The following is a 17,881-nucleotide window of genomic DNA, read 5'->3' on the forward strand; positions in this document are numbered from 1 at the left end:
GCCTTCTTAAATCCCTGGTTGAGACATTTAAACTTAATTCAATATCTTTCCCACACTTTTGTGGTTTAATTGCTCAAGCATTGAAAACATAACTTTATTTAAAATGTGTTTCCAGTCTAAACATGTCAAACATCTGCATAATTCAACTTGCATTCATCCTATATATGTCACCAAGATCCCGGGTAAACATGACGTGCGTTTAATCGATTTACACCAAGCATAAATAAAAAAAAGTTTATTCAAATTTGCAATTTGTACATCTTTTTTATTGCTGCACATGCATTAGTCATGTATCCACCACAAACCATTGATGAACAAAAAAACAGGATATTTAAACCCATATTAAGCCAGGAAACCGTGTCCCTCTCTCGCTCCCACATCACTGCAGTTCATTCAGCACCAGCTGACAGCACTCGCCCACCTTGGCCGGGTCCGCCACCGACGAGTACTTGGCGATCTGCGAGGTGACGCCCAGCGAGCGGGCCAGGTCGCGGGCCGTCTGGTCCGAGGCCAGCGTGGTGCCCAGCGCCACCAGCAGCCGGAACACCGCCTCCTTGTCCTGCACCGACTCCAGCGCGCTGCTGGCCACCGACAGGCACTGCGCCTTGGCCTCCAGGTCGGGCCGGCCGTGCAGGCAGCCCGCGTAGTTCAGCAGCAGCGTGGCCAGCGCCACCTGGGTGTTCTTGCTGCCGCCGGCCGCCAGCTCGGCGGCGCGCGCCAGCACGGCCTCCCGCTGCGCCAGGAGCAGGGCGCGGCCCTGCGGCCCGCCGAAGCAGTTGCACAGAGTCCTCAGGGCCAGCATCTGGTTGGCCGGCCGGCCCTGCGGGCTCATCAGGCCCAGCAGGTGGCTGCAGAGCTGCACGCCCTCCGCCTCGCCGCACAGGCGCTCGTTGACCTGCGGGTGGCGCACCGCCAGGCGCAGGATGTCCAGCACGGGGAACACGATGTCTGGTGGGGGGGAGAGGGGGCGCGGGTGGAGGGGAAGAGGGGAAGAGGCAGGAGGGGTTATGGTAGATGGTGAATGGACTGCATTTCTACAGCGCTTTTCTAACCAGTGGCCGCTCAGAGCACTTTACAATACTGTTGACATTCACCCATTCATCCACACACCCAACGGCGGAGTGAACCACGCAGGGTGACAGCCAGCTGGTCGGGAGCAGCCAGGGTGAGGCGTCTTGCTCAGGGACACTACGACAATCACCGACAATCAACCTAGCAACCTTCCAGTTAAGTCAACCTGCTCTAGTTCCTGAACAAAGCCCAGTTTCGGAGGCTTTACTTCTCGTAAAAAAAAAAAAGGTCCTGCTGCTGTAAAACATGACTATGCTAACAGCCGTTGCTTTGGTCGTGTACCTTCAGGCCAGTGGGACGCCGTCCAGAGCAGGTTGATCTGCTGGAGGCTGGGGGGCAGCGTGGAGTTGTTGGCTCCGCCCACCACGCTGTCCAGCATCCTCTCCAGGCTCTCCACGAACTCCTCCGACAGCTTGTGCGCCGGGGGCGCCGTGCCATTCAGTTCCTTGAGCTTGGCTGGGGGGGCAGAGGTTCACCACGGGGTCAGCATTCACATTCAGGGCGCTCATCAGACGCTTTCATCCAAAGAGACTTACAATGAGTACATTGGTCAGAAGAAAGAGAAACCACCATATATCGCTGTTGATACAGTAAAGATGTTCATAGAAACCAAGTGCCAAGCACTAACCATCACTAGGTTAACCCATTCCCCGTATAAGACAGAGACAGCTAGGATAAGACACTACACAAGGCTAAGTACTGTTTTTAAGTGCCAGGACGTACGACATACAAGTACGTAAGAGGGATGATTTTAGGAGAGTAAGGGAGGTAAAGGGGCGGTGGGGGGTAAGGGGGGGGGGGGCTATGCATGAGTCCAGGTGAACTCTGAACTTGAAGTGAGTCTTAAATCAATCTCAGTCTCAAGTCATTGCTGTAGTTTGTACATTTTCCTGCGCCAACAGTGAAATGCCGTTTAACGTGAGACGCTATTCCTTTATCAAAAAAAAAAGGGTTACTTATTATACATACTAATCTGACACTTTTTTTACGCCTTTTTCTTTACGCGACCGGCTTACCAATAATCTGTGTGGCGTTGGCCTGGTCGAAGGTCACGCCGTCCGTCTTGGGGAAGTAGATGTTGGTGGTGGTCTGCCTGAAGGCTGCGGAGGAGTAGGCACCTCCACCTGGAAGGGGGGATTTGGGAGACGGAGATGAGGACGCAGAAGTGAAGCAGTCAGAGCCTAAACATCTCCAGGGCACTTGGGCCCAGACCCAGTGCGGCCAACATTACATCATTAGAATCAAATATTCATATGGACAGAATGTGGTTTTGGTTTAGGAGAAGGAATAAGATGGTACTTTACAACTGTCCTGATTCCGAGAGATTCTGATACGAGTTGGTTTATAACAATCAATTACATTAATGAATGGAAGTTTGACTTTGAGGAGCACTTGAGATCAAAACCCATAAACCAAGGCCATTCATTACAAGCTAGATTCATGGCACCCTTGCACCATTGTTGTATCATAAATGGTAAATGGTCCTCATTTATATAGCACTTTTATCCAAAGCGCTTTACAGTGTTGACTGACATTCACCCATTCATGCACACATTCACACACTGACGGCGGAGTCGACCACGCAGTGCGACAGCCAGCCAGCTCGTCAGGAGCAGTCAGGGTGAGGGTGTCTCGCTCAGGGACACCACGACGCTCAGCTAGGAGGAGCCGGGGATCCAACCAGCAACCTTGCGGTTACCAGCCGACCCGCTCTACCTCCTGAGCTAACGCCGCCCCGTATCAGAATGTATATTGTCTCCAGTTCTCCCATAGAGGACTCGTTCACCCAGGTGACCGGGAGCTCACCTGTAAACGGGTCGGTCACCCCTGTTGAACCGGCTGTGAGTCCTGACCCTGGGATGTAGCGGCCAGAGCCTGCTCACAAACAACAGCACAGTAACACGTTAAAGAAGCACATGTGCCCTTCCGTGTCAAAGTCAAGTGGCAGGGAGATTCCGTTATTGCTGTGAGCGACAGGTGACCCCACCTGTGAACGGGTCCGCCCCGAAGCCCGTCCTACCGTCCGCCGCACCCGGGACGTAGCGCCCGGACCCTGTTCACAAGGACCGGGGGAAACACGTCACCTCCACCCTTTAAAACCAACAACGCTGCTGACATGTGGAACGCCTCCGAGTTAATTAGCCTGAGGCGCACTAGAGACAAGTTTACAAGTTTAGCCTTTATGACTTTTTAATGCTTAAATCCCAGGCCCTCTGGAACCACGCAAAGTATTAATTAACAAACAGCGCACATTTCAAAGATAAAAACGGAAGTTTGAATTCTTTCTGGTTTCACATAATAAAATAAGAAATATTACACAACGTGTAAGAAGAACAGTGCAACCACCACCTGCTCCACAGGCGCCTTGGGGTGATACAGTGGAGGTAGACAGGAACACACTAACGAAACAACGTCCTGTATCCGCCCGTCCCAGGCAGGGGGGGGGCTCACCAGTGAAGGGGTCCACCGCGCTGGGCGTGGCCGGGCCCACCACGTGGCCCTTGGAGTTCTCGATGATGAAGTTGGCCACCTGGTCCAGGAAGCCGGCGCTGAGGTCGTTCTTCTGCAGGAAGTTGTGCGCGGTGAGCCAGGGGTCCTCGGACATGTTGTAGGGCAGCTTCATGGACGGCCCGCCCTCGTTCACGTCGATGGTGAACACAAAGTCGTACTCCTGCGCAGGGACGGCGTGGTCAAACGCGGGGGTTAGTTTACAAAAGACTCAAGACTCACGGGTTCAGAGTTCACCTATGGCGCGTTCCCACTGGAGGGTGCGGGTCGGTTCGGTCTGCAAAGGTGCGGCACGGGGTCGCATTACCACCGCCAAAAGTGGGCGTGACCCGGACTGAGCCGTTCTCGTCTCACAGTACACCTCCGTTGAGGTACTGAGACGCCTGAAAGGGTCCCGGCAAGTTTGAGCTACACACGCCGTCCGTTGATTGGTCGACAGAGTCGTCCCTTCTGTGCGACAGGGGGATAACAAACAAACACAGTACCCGTTGTCCAGGTATTTCTGGACAACGGCGAACGGCTTACGTAAGTGCGTAAGAGGGGTGTGGGGGGGGCCCACACCCCTCTTACACACTTATTGGATGTTGTACGTCCTAGGACTTAAAAAATAGTACTTAACATTGTGTAGCATCTTATCCTAGCTGTCTCTGTGGTATACGGGGAATAACGGGTTAACCTAGTGATGGTTAATGCTTGGCACTTGGTTCTATGAACATCCTTAATGCACCGACAGAGATATATTGTCGTTTCTCTTTCTTCTGACAAATGTACTTATTGTAAGTTGCTTTGGATAAAAGTGTCTGCTAAACGCCCTGAATGTAAATGTAACTATTGGTCATTTCTCTGAGGACGCTGAGGTAACAGGCGAGTGATAGTACTAGTCCTCTTACCTTCCCCTCGTAGTTGACCTTCTTGGTGGTGTGCTGGCTGGACCCTCCCACCACGTCTCCGATCTTCATCCAGCGGCTCTCGCTGACACTCCACTGGTACGCCTCCACCTTGTCCGCGTCCTTGATCAGACGCGTCTGGCCGTCGCGGTTACCTGCAAGAAGAGCAACGTTGTGGTCGACCGGGAGACGGGAACATCCCCACTCCTGAACTTGAGTGTCAGCCGATGCAGAGTATAAACGTCTAGCACTAACAGCACTTGTTCTTATTGAAGGGTTCTCTTATGATGACAGCGATGTGAAGTCGGTTCACTTACTGTCGATCATTGTTTATTTCAGAACTAAATAATTTACATTTATAATCTATAATTATAATAACACATTTGTATTATTGTAGTAAAGCCTGAGCATCCATGTTTTTCCGACATGGTAGCTCGAAGCACGTAGGTCGGAGATGACCCGTTTCCCATTCCGCCCTTCCACCTCCGAACGAACGCAGCATCACACCGTAGTGTTTGTGATGTTCTTTGCCTGAGTAGTAAATTAGCTAGTATCGGTATTGGATCTGCGGCACATAGAACTGGCCAATACCCGATACTGCACTTTAGGCAGTATCGGAGGAACTTCCGATACTGGTATGGGAACAGCTAAACGTTTCATGGATGATTCCTCCGTGGGTTACCGGGCTCGTCCAGGTGTTCCCGCCCAGGGAGGTCATTGATTTTGATGTCCCCCAGGTCTCCCGTCTTGGGGTCTATGGTGGTTTTGGAGAGCTCGTCTTCGAATGCCAGCAGCTCCTGTGGACTGGCCACGCGCTCCTCTGCCTCCGTGAACACTCGGATCAGCCCATCACTGGGTGGAGAGAGAGAGAGAGAGAGAGAGAGAGAGAGAGAGAGAGAGAGAGAGAGAGAGAGAGAGAGAGAGAGAGAGAGAGAGAGAGAGAGAGAGAGAGAGAGAGAGAGAGAGAGAGAGAGAGAGAGAGAGAGAGTGATCAGTGATCAGGGCCAAATCACACTCCTAGCCCAGTCGCTCAAAGTTCAGTGTTCATTTGATTTGATTTATTAGGATCCCCATTAGCAACACATCGGAGTGAGAGCTAGTCTTCCTGGGGTCAGAAACATAAAATATAGACAATTCAGTTTCAGTGTTTATGAAAGAACAATTTATACGCGTGTAAAGTGTTCCATCATGCTCCGTTTATAAATGCAATTAGAAAGTATACAGGCATGTTTTTCTTTATTCAAAATAATACACGACCAATCACAACACAGCTTTGTGTCAAACCGCTAATGCAAAGACAAATATGTACTCTGCGCTTCCACTAAGGTTACAATTAAATGGTGTGAAACCATTATCAACCAATGGCCACAGAAGGTCTGCGATGGGAGGTAAGGTGCCTGGGAGAGATCCGTGTTACCTGGCGCCCACGGCTATGTCGTTGTTGGGCAGAATGCAGCAGCTCCACACAGACTGGGCCGGCAGGCGGATGGTCTGATGGCACTCTCCCTTCCTCCATATCCTCACCGTCCTGTCCTCTCCTGTGCTGACAAAGTCTATGATGGGAGGGAAAAAAACAGCAAGTAGGAGAATATGGTTAGGATCACACAGCTGGGGTCAGCAAAATGAAAAATGTACTGTAGGCAAGATTTGAGCGGTATTATTTGATTGTAATTCGTTAGAAATGGCATCGTCAGTCTGCAACCATAAGGGAGTGAAATATACTGTGAGAAAAGGTGTTTCCAGTTCTACTGTGCCTGCCGCTGAAGCCAAGACAGATCATAGGACGCTCTTGGTTCATATCGGACCAATCAGGGAATCTGTTTAGTGATTTGTTCAGTGAAAGGTTCAGGGAACCTAATTGGAGTGTCTATTACAGGTGCTTGGAATGCAACATCTCTCAATGGTGGAGAAACGTAGGGAGGGAGGGAACAACTTTTGGGTTTTTGGTTTCCAAATCCTCCTCCCTCCGCTCTCCGACTCAAACCTTACAGCCCCTTTAATCTTCCTATAAACTAGATGAAAACACGTCATAGGCACGTGAACAGGGCGCTTCGTGCCAGTCAGACCCTCCGTCTGCTGCTCGTTGTGTGAGTAGCTCACCTTGGCCGTTGGGGAAGATGGCGATGCTGTAGATGTAGTTGGTGTGGCCGAGGTAGACCTGGACGCACTCCCCGGTCACCATCCATCTCCTCACGCTGGTGTCGTTGCTGCAGGAGAAGAACTCTGTGTCACTGAGGACGGCCAGCCCCCGCACGCAGTCCTCGTGGCCTTCAGAGGGAGGAAGAGAGTGTTACGTTTCCCACGCTGCTGACTATCTATGAGCTGGGATGGAATGCAGTTGTTGAAGTTGTGTTGCTATTGTTGTGAGTGGCTGACGAGGTTTGTGAATCAGACTTGGAGCTACACTCCATAGAATTGTATCTGGTCATAATTGTGTTTTATTATATAATTGTTATGGAGACGGAAAAGTATGATTGGGTTGCCAGTCTTTCCTAAAAATAATGTAATAGTAATAATAATAATAGTTCTAAAATTATCATTATACCCTTTACATTTATTACTCTATTCTTTTTCTTTCTTATGTTGTAGCGATTTCCTTCTGGATTAATAAAGTTGTATCTTATCCCAGAGTGTGAGAGAGTGCCTCCGCTCACCTGTGTATGTCTTTTCACAGCGGCCGGCTTTCCAAAGCTTAATGGTTTTATCTGCCGAGCCTGACAGCATGAGGCCCTGTTCTGGTAGGATGGCAACCGCCCAGACCGCTGCAGTGTGACCCTGTGATAAAAACAACGAGCATGTTAGGTCGAAGTAGCTTCATTATATACATATTGAGTGTATATATGTACGTATAGATACATATTTGCACTCTAATCTCCCATCTTGGATTATTTATGGTAGATTCAAATTGTGAAATTTGGGGTCTGAAGATGAAAACATAATTGTTCAACTATAATGGAACACGCATTGTATAAAGAAGCTCCTCAGTAATACAGATACGGTCGGTGTAACATTTTCACCTTGCGAACACACAAATTTGAGAGGGAGTCAGCCGAGGATGCCAACCACCGGCACCACAGGATAACGCCTTGATCACCACACTCCTAGCGTGTGTGACATCAGACTAAGGAGCTACGGAAGCTGGTGGTGGTGTGTATTACCTGCAGTGTCATCATGCACTTCTCATTGAGCCACACTTTAGCGGTGGTGTCCCAAGAGCCGCTTAGCAGAGTGCCAAACTTCCCGGAGGACAAAGTGCAAACTGGGGAAAAGGGAAGCAGCCTTGTTAACACACAGCTGGCGTCAACACAACATCAGAACACATGGGGAGACGACACAACATCCGAATCTCACCTGTGTTTTTATGGCCTTGCAGCATGAAGAGGGGCTGTGGTTGATCCAGGGAGAACACACAAATGTTGTTATCGTTCCCCCCTGTGGCGATAAGCCCCCTGGGGTACGTCTCGCTCGGGCCGATGATGCACACACAGGACACAAAGTTTGTGTGGCCGGACATACAGTGCATCTCCGTGAAGCCTTTGTCTGGACTGCATGGGTGGAGAACATAAAAGCAGAAGGAGAAAAAACAGCACATGCCCGTTAATCCATGAGGAACATGAAACATGTCAAAGATGGGTTTCGATATCTTTACTGTGTGTGGTGATGGCGTGGTTCTCTCCCCCTCCCTTTCTCTCTCTTTCCCCATCTCTCCGTCTATCACCATATCTCTCTCTCCATATCTCTCCGTCTCTCTCTCTAACATATGTCAGAGGTCGAAGTTGTCTAAAGTCAGGTGAGATCAATACTGCAATATTTGTTTAGCAGAACAGTTGGTCAACTGATAATGGCTTTATTTCGTGTTTTATCTTTAGAAAAAATTGTGGTAGGCTAATATTTGGTAATATTACCATTACATTTATTTTACTTAAACATTTATTTTGGAAGTATCAGTATTATATATATATATATATAAACTCAGTATTCCTCATTTATGTCTCGCCGAGAGCAGCGTCACGCCTGACAGAGCCAGCCATGGTGAATGACAAGGCTGCTTTAAAAACGCCATCACTGACCCGCAAAGGGAAGCCGAGACGTGGACCACCTAGCCGGGGTGATACAACCCCTCAGTCCGGGCGCCTCTCTCCCCTCCCTGTGCTCTACACACACCCGTATCCCGGTGGTCGAGGCTTATGGTGTGTGTCGGTGTGTGTGTCGGTGTGTGTGTGTGTGTGTATGTGTGTGTTGTCTACCTTGCATTGGGTGTCCAGACCCGTCCAGTCCGGTCTCTGGACACGGACACGAAGGCTCCGGCGGGGACCAGGGCGGCCGTGACCCCCCGGACGTCCATCTCATGCCCCGGGATGGAGCACCGGAGCTTATAGGAGTTGGATGATGCCATGTTTTCGGGCGCCTATGTTACCGATCTTCCGCTCAGCCCCCGACCAAAATAAAAGCTATCGGCTAATGTTAGCGGAAGTTTGATGACGCGCCCTCTACGTCATTTCCGTTGAAATTGACTAAAATAACCGTTGAGAAATTGTATTTAGTTGTTTAAAACCAAATATATAACTATTTGTTCTTAAAATAATAAATAATTAATATATTTATAGAAAGATTTATTGAACGTTTTATAGAAATGTATGGTATTACGATAGCTATCGGCTAATGTTAGCGGAAGTGTGATGACGTAAACTCTACGTAATTTCCGTTTAAACTGACAGAAATATCCGTTGAGCAATTTAACGATTTATTTATTATTATGTTATTTAAAACCAAAAATATTACTATGTGTACGTAAAATTGACACATAATTAATTAATTCATAGAAATATGTATTTAACGTTTGATAGAAATGCACGGTATTACGAATAATGCGCATGCGCAGTTCTCTTCTAGCTACCACTCCTCCTCCACCTGTCGGCCCCGCCCTCCGAGAGGGGCTCGGATGAGGAAGTGCTTCACACACACACACACACACACACACACACACACACACACACACACACACACACATCGATGTTGTTGTCTTTGAATAAGACAGCACGAACGAAAAGGTCAGTACTCGTGCTGTCCGTAAGGAGGGATACAATAGTCTGTGGTGTTGGTGTAGGTTGCTGTGTGTATATCATGCGTTCTGTTTCTAGGATTGCTGGGAGCGTTGTGTGACTGCTGCTGATGAGCAGCCCTCCAGAGGCTGCCTGCTGCTGAGAAGCAGCCCTCCAGAGGCTGACTGCAGCCCAGCCCATCCATTCATCCTCGGATCAATCTGCAGCCACACCAAGGTCAATAGAAACAAGGTTCTGTGTGGGTTAGTGTTGGACCAGCTGCTACCTTCACTGTGGCGGATAGGTGGGACTGTAGGACTGGAGAATACTGAATGGAAGATCAGTCAGATTTGAATGATGGTTAACATGCATACTGTACGTAGTATAGACGTGTGAGGTTCCTACTAAGTGTATGTTTTCTACAATCTGAAGGTAGGCCGTCGTTTGGCTGAAGAAAGTACAATTCTATCCAATACCTGTTATGTTTTATCATTGAATGATTTATAAGGTTATAGGTTTATAATGTTCTCAGCGCTGTACACACCACCTATAAATAGGTAACGTATTGCAGCGCTGTACTCTACATAACTTTTGAGCCATCGTATGAGACTCTCTTAGACCCGGTCATAGCTCTGTCTTTATTGGATGAGGGACTGGAGTCATGGACATCTAATACGGGAAGACATGTTGAATAGTTGTTATTGTTATGATCCTTCTAGGTATTTCTGGGTCTCCTGCCCGGCCGCAGCCATGAAGCTGCGTCTGCACTTTGTGGTGGACCCTCTGGGGTGGCTGTGTGTCAGCATGGTCTTCGGCATCTGGCTGTACAACAGCGTCTTTGTCCCCACACTGGTCCTCCTGCCGCACTACAACGAAGGACACATATCGTGGGCACTGGTCGTCTGTGAGTATTATGATATTAGTACTGCTACAATAAAGCCTCTATTCATACTACTACACCAACAAATGTTCCATTTATACTACTACTACAACGACTACTAATACTACTACTACCATTACTAATGCTGCTACTACCATTACTATTACTGCTACTACTACCATCAATAATACTGCTACTACTACCATTACTAATGATGCTACTACTACCATTACTAATGATGCTACTACTACCATTACTAATGCTGCTACTTCTGCTACTACTACCATTACTAATGCATGCTGCTACTACTACTACTATTACTACCACTACTACTACTGCTACTGCTACTACTACTAACGCTACTACTACTAATAATAATGCTACTACTACTACTAATGCTACTACTACTACTAATGCTACTACTACTACTACTACTACTACAACTACTATTACTACTATTATTACTACTAGTATACTACTACTCAAAAAATGTAAATGGATAATACTATGACTGCTTCATGTATAGTACTGCTACTTCTGCGTCCACCAAACATTAGCCATTGGTAATGCTACTTCTACTGCCATTGTGCCAACTTTGGGTCACAGGCGCAACATGAAATAGCTTCTAAGGAACTAAATCCATATGGAAAGTTCATTGAAAATAAAATACCTGCATTAATATTACAAAATAACCACACCGAGACACACTTAACATTGCTAAGACGGGGGCGGTCTGCTCCGTCTCGCTGGACTTGATAAACTCGCTAAGACCTGATCAAGCAGGTATTACCATGTTCTTTTAAACATGGTAATATGTTGTGTTCCCTTGGTGACGTTGAAGTGCTTTCTCCAAGGCACTTCAACTTCAACAGTGTGTGTGGATGGTTTGAGCTTCGTCTGGGCAGTGGTCTTTGGCCACATCTGAGAGAGGGCTATGTTTCTGCAACACTTACAGTACAACACCCCAGGGCGTGGCACATTTCTTAGTCATCATTGATGACTAAGAATGATTATGATTACGCTCATACACAACAATGGTCACAAAGGTGTCGCACATTTCAGACACAGCATCGGACATGATCCTGCTCAGATACAACAACGGTACAGGGAGCTTGTGTGGGTCGTAACCACAGGGATAACGAGTCCACCTCGAACGCTCCTCCTGAAACCCATTATTTTAAATCTCTTCGGGTTCCAATGTGGGCTGAAACCGGCAGTTCACTGCAACCAATGACCAATTAACTCATTAGCCCTCACAGAATCAAAGTGCAGGGGAAGTAGTCCAGCAGCATTGAAATGCATCGCTAAGGAAAGAAAACTACAAACAACTCTGACCGGCCTCAAGCAGTAGCCGTAGCATCTCCATCTCAGCATGTGCTGTCATCTGCACTTATTGTATGTTGTATGTCCTTGCAGTTAAAAATAGTACTCAGCATAGCTATCTTTGTTGTATTTGGGGAATGGGTTAACCTAGCGATTGTTAGTGCTTGGGACAAACAATCGTTAGGAAAATCGCTAGACAAATGTTAATGTAAATGTTTGTCTCCAACATGACGTGTGTTTCTTCAGAAATGGAAATAACAAACTACGACTGTCATAAGTTCTGGAAAATGGAAAGAACGAACACAATAAAGTATAAAAAACAACAACAACAACAACATGATGTGTGTTTGTTGTGATGCGTGTGTGTGTGTGTGTGTGTGTGTGTTGTGATGTGTGTTGTGATGCACGTCCATCCTCAGGTTACTACCTGGCGTCGGCGCTCTGCATCCTGGCGCTTCTGAGGGCGTCCACAGCCGACCCGGGACGCCTGCCCCCGGACCCCCACATCCCCTTCTCCGGTTGGCCGCCGCCGTCCACAACGTCTTTACATTGAGGGCGTTTAGCAGACGCTTTTACCCAAAGTGACTTACAATAAGTACATCTGTCAGAAGAAAGAGAAACAACAATATATCTCTGTGGGTACAGTGAGGATGTTCATAGAACCAAGTGCCAAGCACTAACCATCACTAGGTTAACCCATGTCCCGTACACAACAGAGATAACTAGGATAAGATGCTACACAATACTCAGTACTACTTTTAGGTGCCAGGACGTACAACATACAATAAGTGCGTAAGAGGGGTTGGAGGGAGGGGGGGTGGGGGGTAAGGGGGAGGCCATGCAGAGTCTAGGTGACAGGCTAGGAATCTTCTACTTGTAATGCTGTTTCCTTGCCTGTCTCCTTCCACTTCAGCCCGTGTTATTTGTTTAGTGGCTTGTAATCGCTTAGATGAGAGGACAGCAGCAGTCTGGTGAGGAGACGTTTAGACGTTGGTCTCAGACTCTGGGTCTGTGTGTAATACATACCCCCCCGCTCAGGGCAGGTCGATGAGGCGGGTCAGGGTGAGAGCAGCAGCAGCACGCTCAGAGCAGCAAAACAAAGGGGGAGAGTTGGAGAGCAGCTGCACAGGGATGGGGATGGTTTGAATACATCATCAACATCATCATCATCATCATCATCATCATGCATCAAGTGTCAGCTGACACTTTTGATATTTGATATTTTCATATTGTAGACTAGGCACAACAGTTGTGTTCATTGTGCACTAAATTTCACCATAAAAGGAGAACATCCTCAGTAAAAGAAAATTCAGACAGAAGTATAAAAAGAATAGGCTTTAGGTGGTTGTTTTATGTAGTCTTTTTATGAATTACAAGAAAATATGCTATATCTTGATATACTGTATATCGTTCTTAGTCACATTGACGGACCTATCTCAGGATAGAAGATGTCCTATCCTATCCTCCTAGGCCCAGCGTATGACTCTTCCTGCGCTCTGCTTCCCCCCCACAGAGCGGGCCGAGTGGGAGCTGTGCAACAAGTGCAACCTGATGAGGCCCAGGAGGTCCCACCACTGCAGCCGCTGTGGCCACTGTGTGCGTCGGATGGACCACCACTGCCCCTGGTGAGGGCCTGCCTCCACGCCCACCTGCTTCTGTCACAGCTCCCCTTTCCTCTGTTGATGCTTTTCGTTCCGTTTTTCACACTTACCGTTTATGTAAAGTTTTCCTTTAAGAGCTTAAAGGAAAACTTTTGTGTGTAAAATGGACTTGACATGCGTGTCCTGTCCAATGACCCAAGACATACGGATGCACAGATGATATGAATAATGAATGGTAAATGGTAAATGGACTGCATTTATATAGCGCATTTTTTTTGTAACCAGTGGCCACCCAAAGCGCTTTACAATATTGCCTGACATTCACCCATTCATACACACAATCACACACCAACGGCAGCATCAGCCATGCAAGGCACCAGCCAGCTCGTCGGGAGCAGTTAGGAAATACACATAGACGTGTTGGATGTGAATATAAAATGAGTTGATGTTTCGGCTCTTAGCCCTTTAAGGAAAAACTCGGTTCTTCCGCCTAGATGGAAGAACCCTTGACTAGAGCCCAGAAAGAGGGGTTCCTCTTCCAGGGACGGTTAGGAGTACCAGAGCCCCCAAACTGGTCCGACACAACGCTGACCGACAACGTCGACAACGGGGGTTGAGAGTGGAGCAGGGTTCGACGAGAGTTCACCCCTCACTCATCACGATGTGGCGCCTCCCTTCCTCTCAGGATCAACAACTGCGTGGGCGAAGACAACCACTGGCTGTTCCTGCAGCTCTGCTTCTACACCCAGGTGCTCAGCCTGTTCACCCTGGCCATGGACTTCTGTCAGTACTACTACTTCCAGCCCCTGACCGCGCTGGACCAGGTACTGTCATCACTCCCTTTAACACTGTGGGTGCTGTGCACGCAAAGCATCGTCTTTACTTTATTTAAACCAGGAGTCTCATTGAGATCCAGATCTCTTTTTCAAGAGAGACCTGTATGCAAATAAAGATTCATAGAAAATGATAATGGTTAATAAAGACAGGAGAGTCTAGTTTCAGCGTCTTTCAGAACTGTTTATGTGCATAATATTTAATGATTTGGCTCTGGTTTTACTAGTGGTGATTCTGGATCTATAAACTCCTGTGACCTTGTCGGGACTATTGATTCCAGAGGAGATAAGAGAGGAGAGATAGGCCTTTATATACGGCATTGTATTGAACTTGTGCCCGTTCTGTCTCTTCCAGGATACGTTCACCACGCAGCACGAGCTGGCCCTCCTGAGAGTCTCCGCCCTCATGGGTCTGGTGATGTTCGGGGGGATGGGCAGCCTCTTCTACACCCAGATGGCCGGCATCATCTCTGTGAGTCAGCCCTTTCTGTTTATTATGCTCTCATGCTCCGATTCAAATGAATGCTACGCTGATGTAGCGGTTAGAGCTGAGGTTACAGCAGAGTTCCTTTATTCAGATTTATGCCAGGGTTATTCTGTGATGGAGAAACCCGGCTCGGCAGAGGAACCAGGTTACTAGTCGAGGGATGAACACACACAGGGATGTGTGTGTTACTTGTGTTTCCATGGCCACTAGCGTCACCAGTTCAGGGAACACATGTCCTCTGAAGAGTGACGAGCCCACCTAGTCCCACCGTAACATTTGACAAAACGCAACAGATCAACGTGGTCCTACTTGTTCGTTGATTGTGTTGATTCTTTGCCATCTGTTGATTTGGAGCTTTGAAGATACTGATAACAGAATGACTGTGCGTACGTTACAGTAGATACTATTTCAAAGGTCTCTGTTGGGGCACATATGCCCCTCAAGGATTTCTTCTATGTTTAGGTCTGTCATTAGATGTAACGTGATCAACGTCTCCTCAATCCAGAAGCGTGTTGAACAACGTGCTTTCATCACTCTCTCATGCGGACACCACTCGGCCAGCAGTCGCTCTTGTTGATGTATTTGCGGCTATTTCTGGATTGGAGTGCTGCACGCACAGAATTGAATAACCCCGAAATCCGGTTACAGTGTTTACATCACAATATATCTGATGAGGATCGGCTTACTTGGGTGTTGTACCCAGGTTGTATAACCAAAATCACATTCTTTTTTTCAAACAGGACACGACCACCATTGAGAAAATGTCCCGGACCTTAGATGAAATGTGAGTATTCTCAGTAACAGCTGGTATGGGCCTTTATCACAGAGGTGCTGTCGTAGGGGCCCTGTGTATCAGGACGTCGTTCTCGGGCCCACAGACCTATCGTTAACTTAACAAGCTACATCTGTTCTGGCTCCGGCTATAGGGCTTCTACATCGTAACGTCACATCCCAATGACCGCCTCCACTTCGGATATAAAGGAGCATAGGAACGTTAATGGTGGTCATGGTGTGCATTATGCTGTTACTTTGTTGTGTTTGATTCTGCCACAACGTTTCTCATGCAAGAGCTGGCACAACAAAGTCTTGATAAGCCTAGTGTTCGGTTTATTTAGGACTTTAGGACAATTCTCTCGCTCGCAGTAATGGTATCGCCAACAAAGACTCCCTCCTCAAAGAATAACACCTCTGTGATAAAGGCCTCTTACTCTTTGACATCAGAAAACATCAGAGTTGGTCAGTCGCATAAGCCCTAACTCCTCCCTCCCTCCCTCCCTCCCTCCCTCCCTCCTCCCGGTGACAGACACGTGACCAAGCGGTCCTGGCAGTGGGCGTTGTCCGAGGTGTTCGGAACGCGCTGGAAGCTCCTGTGGCTGATCCCCCTGCGGAGCCGACACCCCCTGCAGGGCGGCCACAGCTTCCGCAACGAGGTGTAGTCTGACCTCTGACCCCCCACCCGTCTGGGGGTCGGGCGACGAGAGGAGGATCCATCGAGTCACGCTCCGCGCCGCTCCTCTGCTTCGCACCTCGACGTCGTCTCGTTTGTCTCCCGCGTCGGCACGGGAACAAACAGCAAAGCTCTTTTTAGTTTTCTAGCCACGCCTCGCTCTGTTTACGGTCGGGACGGCAGAACAGAGCGGAGCAGAGATGAGGGGTAACACTCCACCGCGAGAGAGACTCCGACACCGTGCTCTCTGTGTCTGTGTTTGTTGTGACTTCTGTCCTTTCCAATGGTCACTGTGACTGCTGCTGCTGCTGCTGCTGCTGCTGCGCGCATTCAGGATTCCCTCCTCTCTCTCTTCATGCTGCTCCGGAGACGACGGACATCTTTCCTCGCCCCCCCCCCCCCCCCCCACCCCTCTCAGGTTACTCCAATGGGCTTTATCCACGGAGCGGCCATCTTGGTTCCAAACGCTAACTGGGTTGGGGGAAGTGGAACCAAGATGGCCGCCACAGGAACAAGGCCAATACAACCAATACCGAACCTTTTTAAGCGGCAGAACAGACTCAGCTACGGCAGCGGCGATGCGTCCATCATAGAAGCGCTGGTTTTAGTGTCAGTGTGTGTGTGTGTGTGTGTGTGTGTGTGTGCCTTGGTCGTTTTTTTTTTTTTCGTTTTTTAAGCTGTTTCAATGTACTTTGATTTGTCCGGTATCAGGTTGGGCGTTTTGTAGGACCTGGCTGTACATATCAGTGGTAACGGGGTTGCATAAGTGCTGTTGACTTTGTCTCACGAAGAGAGAGTCGTAAAGAAGCTGATTCTGCTTTGTGTGTTTTTTTTAACGGGTGGCTGAAGGATACGCTCGCTGTGTTCTGTGCGTATTATTTTATACTTTTGTACTTTTGTTTTAACACTTTGATTTGACGGTACTCGATGAAACTATTTAACTCTAACGAAACACGCTGTTTTATAAGGCATGATCAAATATGTTTCATTTATGTTTTAGGTTTATATAGTAAGCTGTACGAAACACCAGGTTAACGCCACATTTTAGAGACAGGCCAAAGTGGAATCCAAAGATGTACACTACCCCACCTGCACTTAGATTATCTTAGGTTTTTCATCTGGTGTTTCTCCTGAGACCTACAAGCATACTATAACAGCTGCCTCATCGCCCATCCTGCTGTCTCCTGTCTGAATGTAGTCCTGAATACAACTTTAACAATGTACGGGAGAGGTTTGAGTACCGCGTATGGGACATAGAGGCTAACTGAAAGCCTCTCACCATCAACCATAACGGTGGTGTACAATTTATTATATATGCGCAACACGTCTGATTTTATGAACTGTATTGTGAAGAGAAAATTATTCAACATGACATTATACCTCCATTCAACGGCACTGGACATGAAAGAACTACACTTTCTAAAATGTTTTTTATTTTGAAGACGAGCTAAAATCAAACAAGATGTTTGTAGTCGGGTGATGTTTCATAATGATGATGATGATGATGTTTCTGGGCTACTGTTTGTTTCGTTCGTTGTTCTGATGGTGTGTGAGCTGAGCAGGGCCACACTGAAGGGAGCATTGTGCTCGGTGGTTTTAAGTGCCTGTCTTACAGCCTTTTATGTTGAACTTTTATCACTTTCGTTCACAGTCCACAGTCCTCCCACTAGCCTCGGTCGCAGGAGAATGAACAAGTCGTCGGAAACTACATATTTTACACTTGGGGAAAGGCGATGGAGTGACACAAGTTCAGGGGATACGGATGAATATAATGTTGCACTGATTAACATGTCTTTAGACTC

At 47.9% G+C, this 17,881-nt stretch overlaps 2 protein-coding genes across 2 annotated transcripts; one reads left to right on the top strand and one right to left on the bottom strand.

Annotated features, from left to right (window-relative positions):
• Window positions 1–244: 244 nt before the first annotated feature.
• On the bottom strand, window positions 245–8,923 carry plaa (phospholipase A2-activating protein). Its single transcript, XM_084487589.1, has 14 exons — window positions 8,714–8,923; window positions 7,818–8,011; window positions 7,625–7,725; window positions 7,121–7,241; window positions 6,567–6,734; window positions 5,884–6,019; window positions 5,149–5,318; window positions 4,470–4,621; window positions 3,523–3,742; window positions 3,059–3,124; window positions 2,878–2,946; window positions 2,088–2,195; window positions 1,354–1,527; window positions 245–948 (listed from the first exon to the last, which is right to left on the bottom strand). Exons 1-14 carry the CDS (start codon window positions 8,860–8,862, stop codon window positions 380–382), a joined length of 2,397 nt encoding a protein of 798 aa, XP_084343715.1. The 5' UTR covers window positions 8,863–8,923; the 3' UTR covers window positions 245–379.
• A 499-nt stretch (window positions 8,924–9,422) lies between these two features.
• zdhhc21 (zDHHC palmitoyltransferase 21) lies at window positions 9,423–16,451 on the top strand. Its single transcript, XM_084487165.1, has 9 exons — window positions 9,423–9,517; window positions 9,608–9,745; window positions 10,228–10,412; window positions 12,131–12,229; window positions 13,225–13,336; window positions 13,998–14,136; window positions 14,501–14,617; window positions 15,373–15,416; window positions 15,936–16,451. Exons 3-9 carry the CDS (start codon window positions 10,259–10,261, stop codon window positions 16,066–16,068), a joined length of 798 nt encoding a protein of 265 aa, XP_084343291.1. The 5' UTR covers window positions 9,423–9,517; window positions 9,608–9,745; window positions 10,228–10,258; the 3' UTR covers window positions 16,069–16,451.
• Window positions 16,452–17,881: the final 1,430 nt, after the last annotated feature.

The sequence above is a fragment of the Micromesistius poutassou genome (assembly GCF_964030765.1).
Source record: "Micromesistius poutassou genome assembly, chromosome: 23".
In the NCBI taxonomy this organism is placed as follows: Eukaryota; Metazoa; Chordata; class Actinopteri; order Gadiformes; family Gadidae; genus Micromesistius; species Micromesistius poutassou.

Excerpts from the sequence above, each read along its gene's own strand:
- zdhhc21 (XM_084487165.1), top strand. The coding sequence starts at position 10,259 with ATGAAGCTGCGTCTGCACTTTGTGGTGGACCCTCTGGGGTGGCTGTGT. Across the intron at positions 10,413-12,130 it reads ATCGTGGGCACTGGTCGTCT|GTTACTACCTGGCGTCGGCG; the intron begins GTGAGTATTATG and ends GTCCATCCTCAG. Across the intron at positions 15,417-15,935 it reads TCCCGGACCTTAGATGAAAT|ACACGTGACCAAGCGGTCCT; the intron begins GTGAGTATTCTC and ends TCCCGGTGACAG.
- plaa (XM_084487589.1), bottom strand. The coding sequence starts at position 8,862 with ATGGCATCATCCAACTCCTATAAGCTCCGGTGCTCCATCCCGGGGCAT. Across the intron at positions 6,735-7,120 it reads CTGTGAAAAGACATACACAG|GCCACGAGGACTGCGTGCGG; the intron begins GTGAGCGGAGGC and ends CTCCCTCTGAAG. Across the intron at positions 2,196-2,877 it reads GGTGACCGACCCGTTTACAG|GTGGAGGTGCCTACTCCTCC; the intron begins GTGAGCTCCCGG and ends CCCCCCTTCCAG.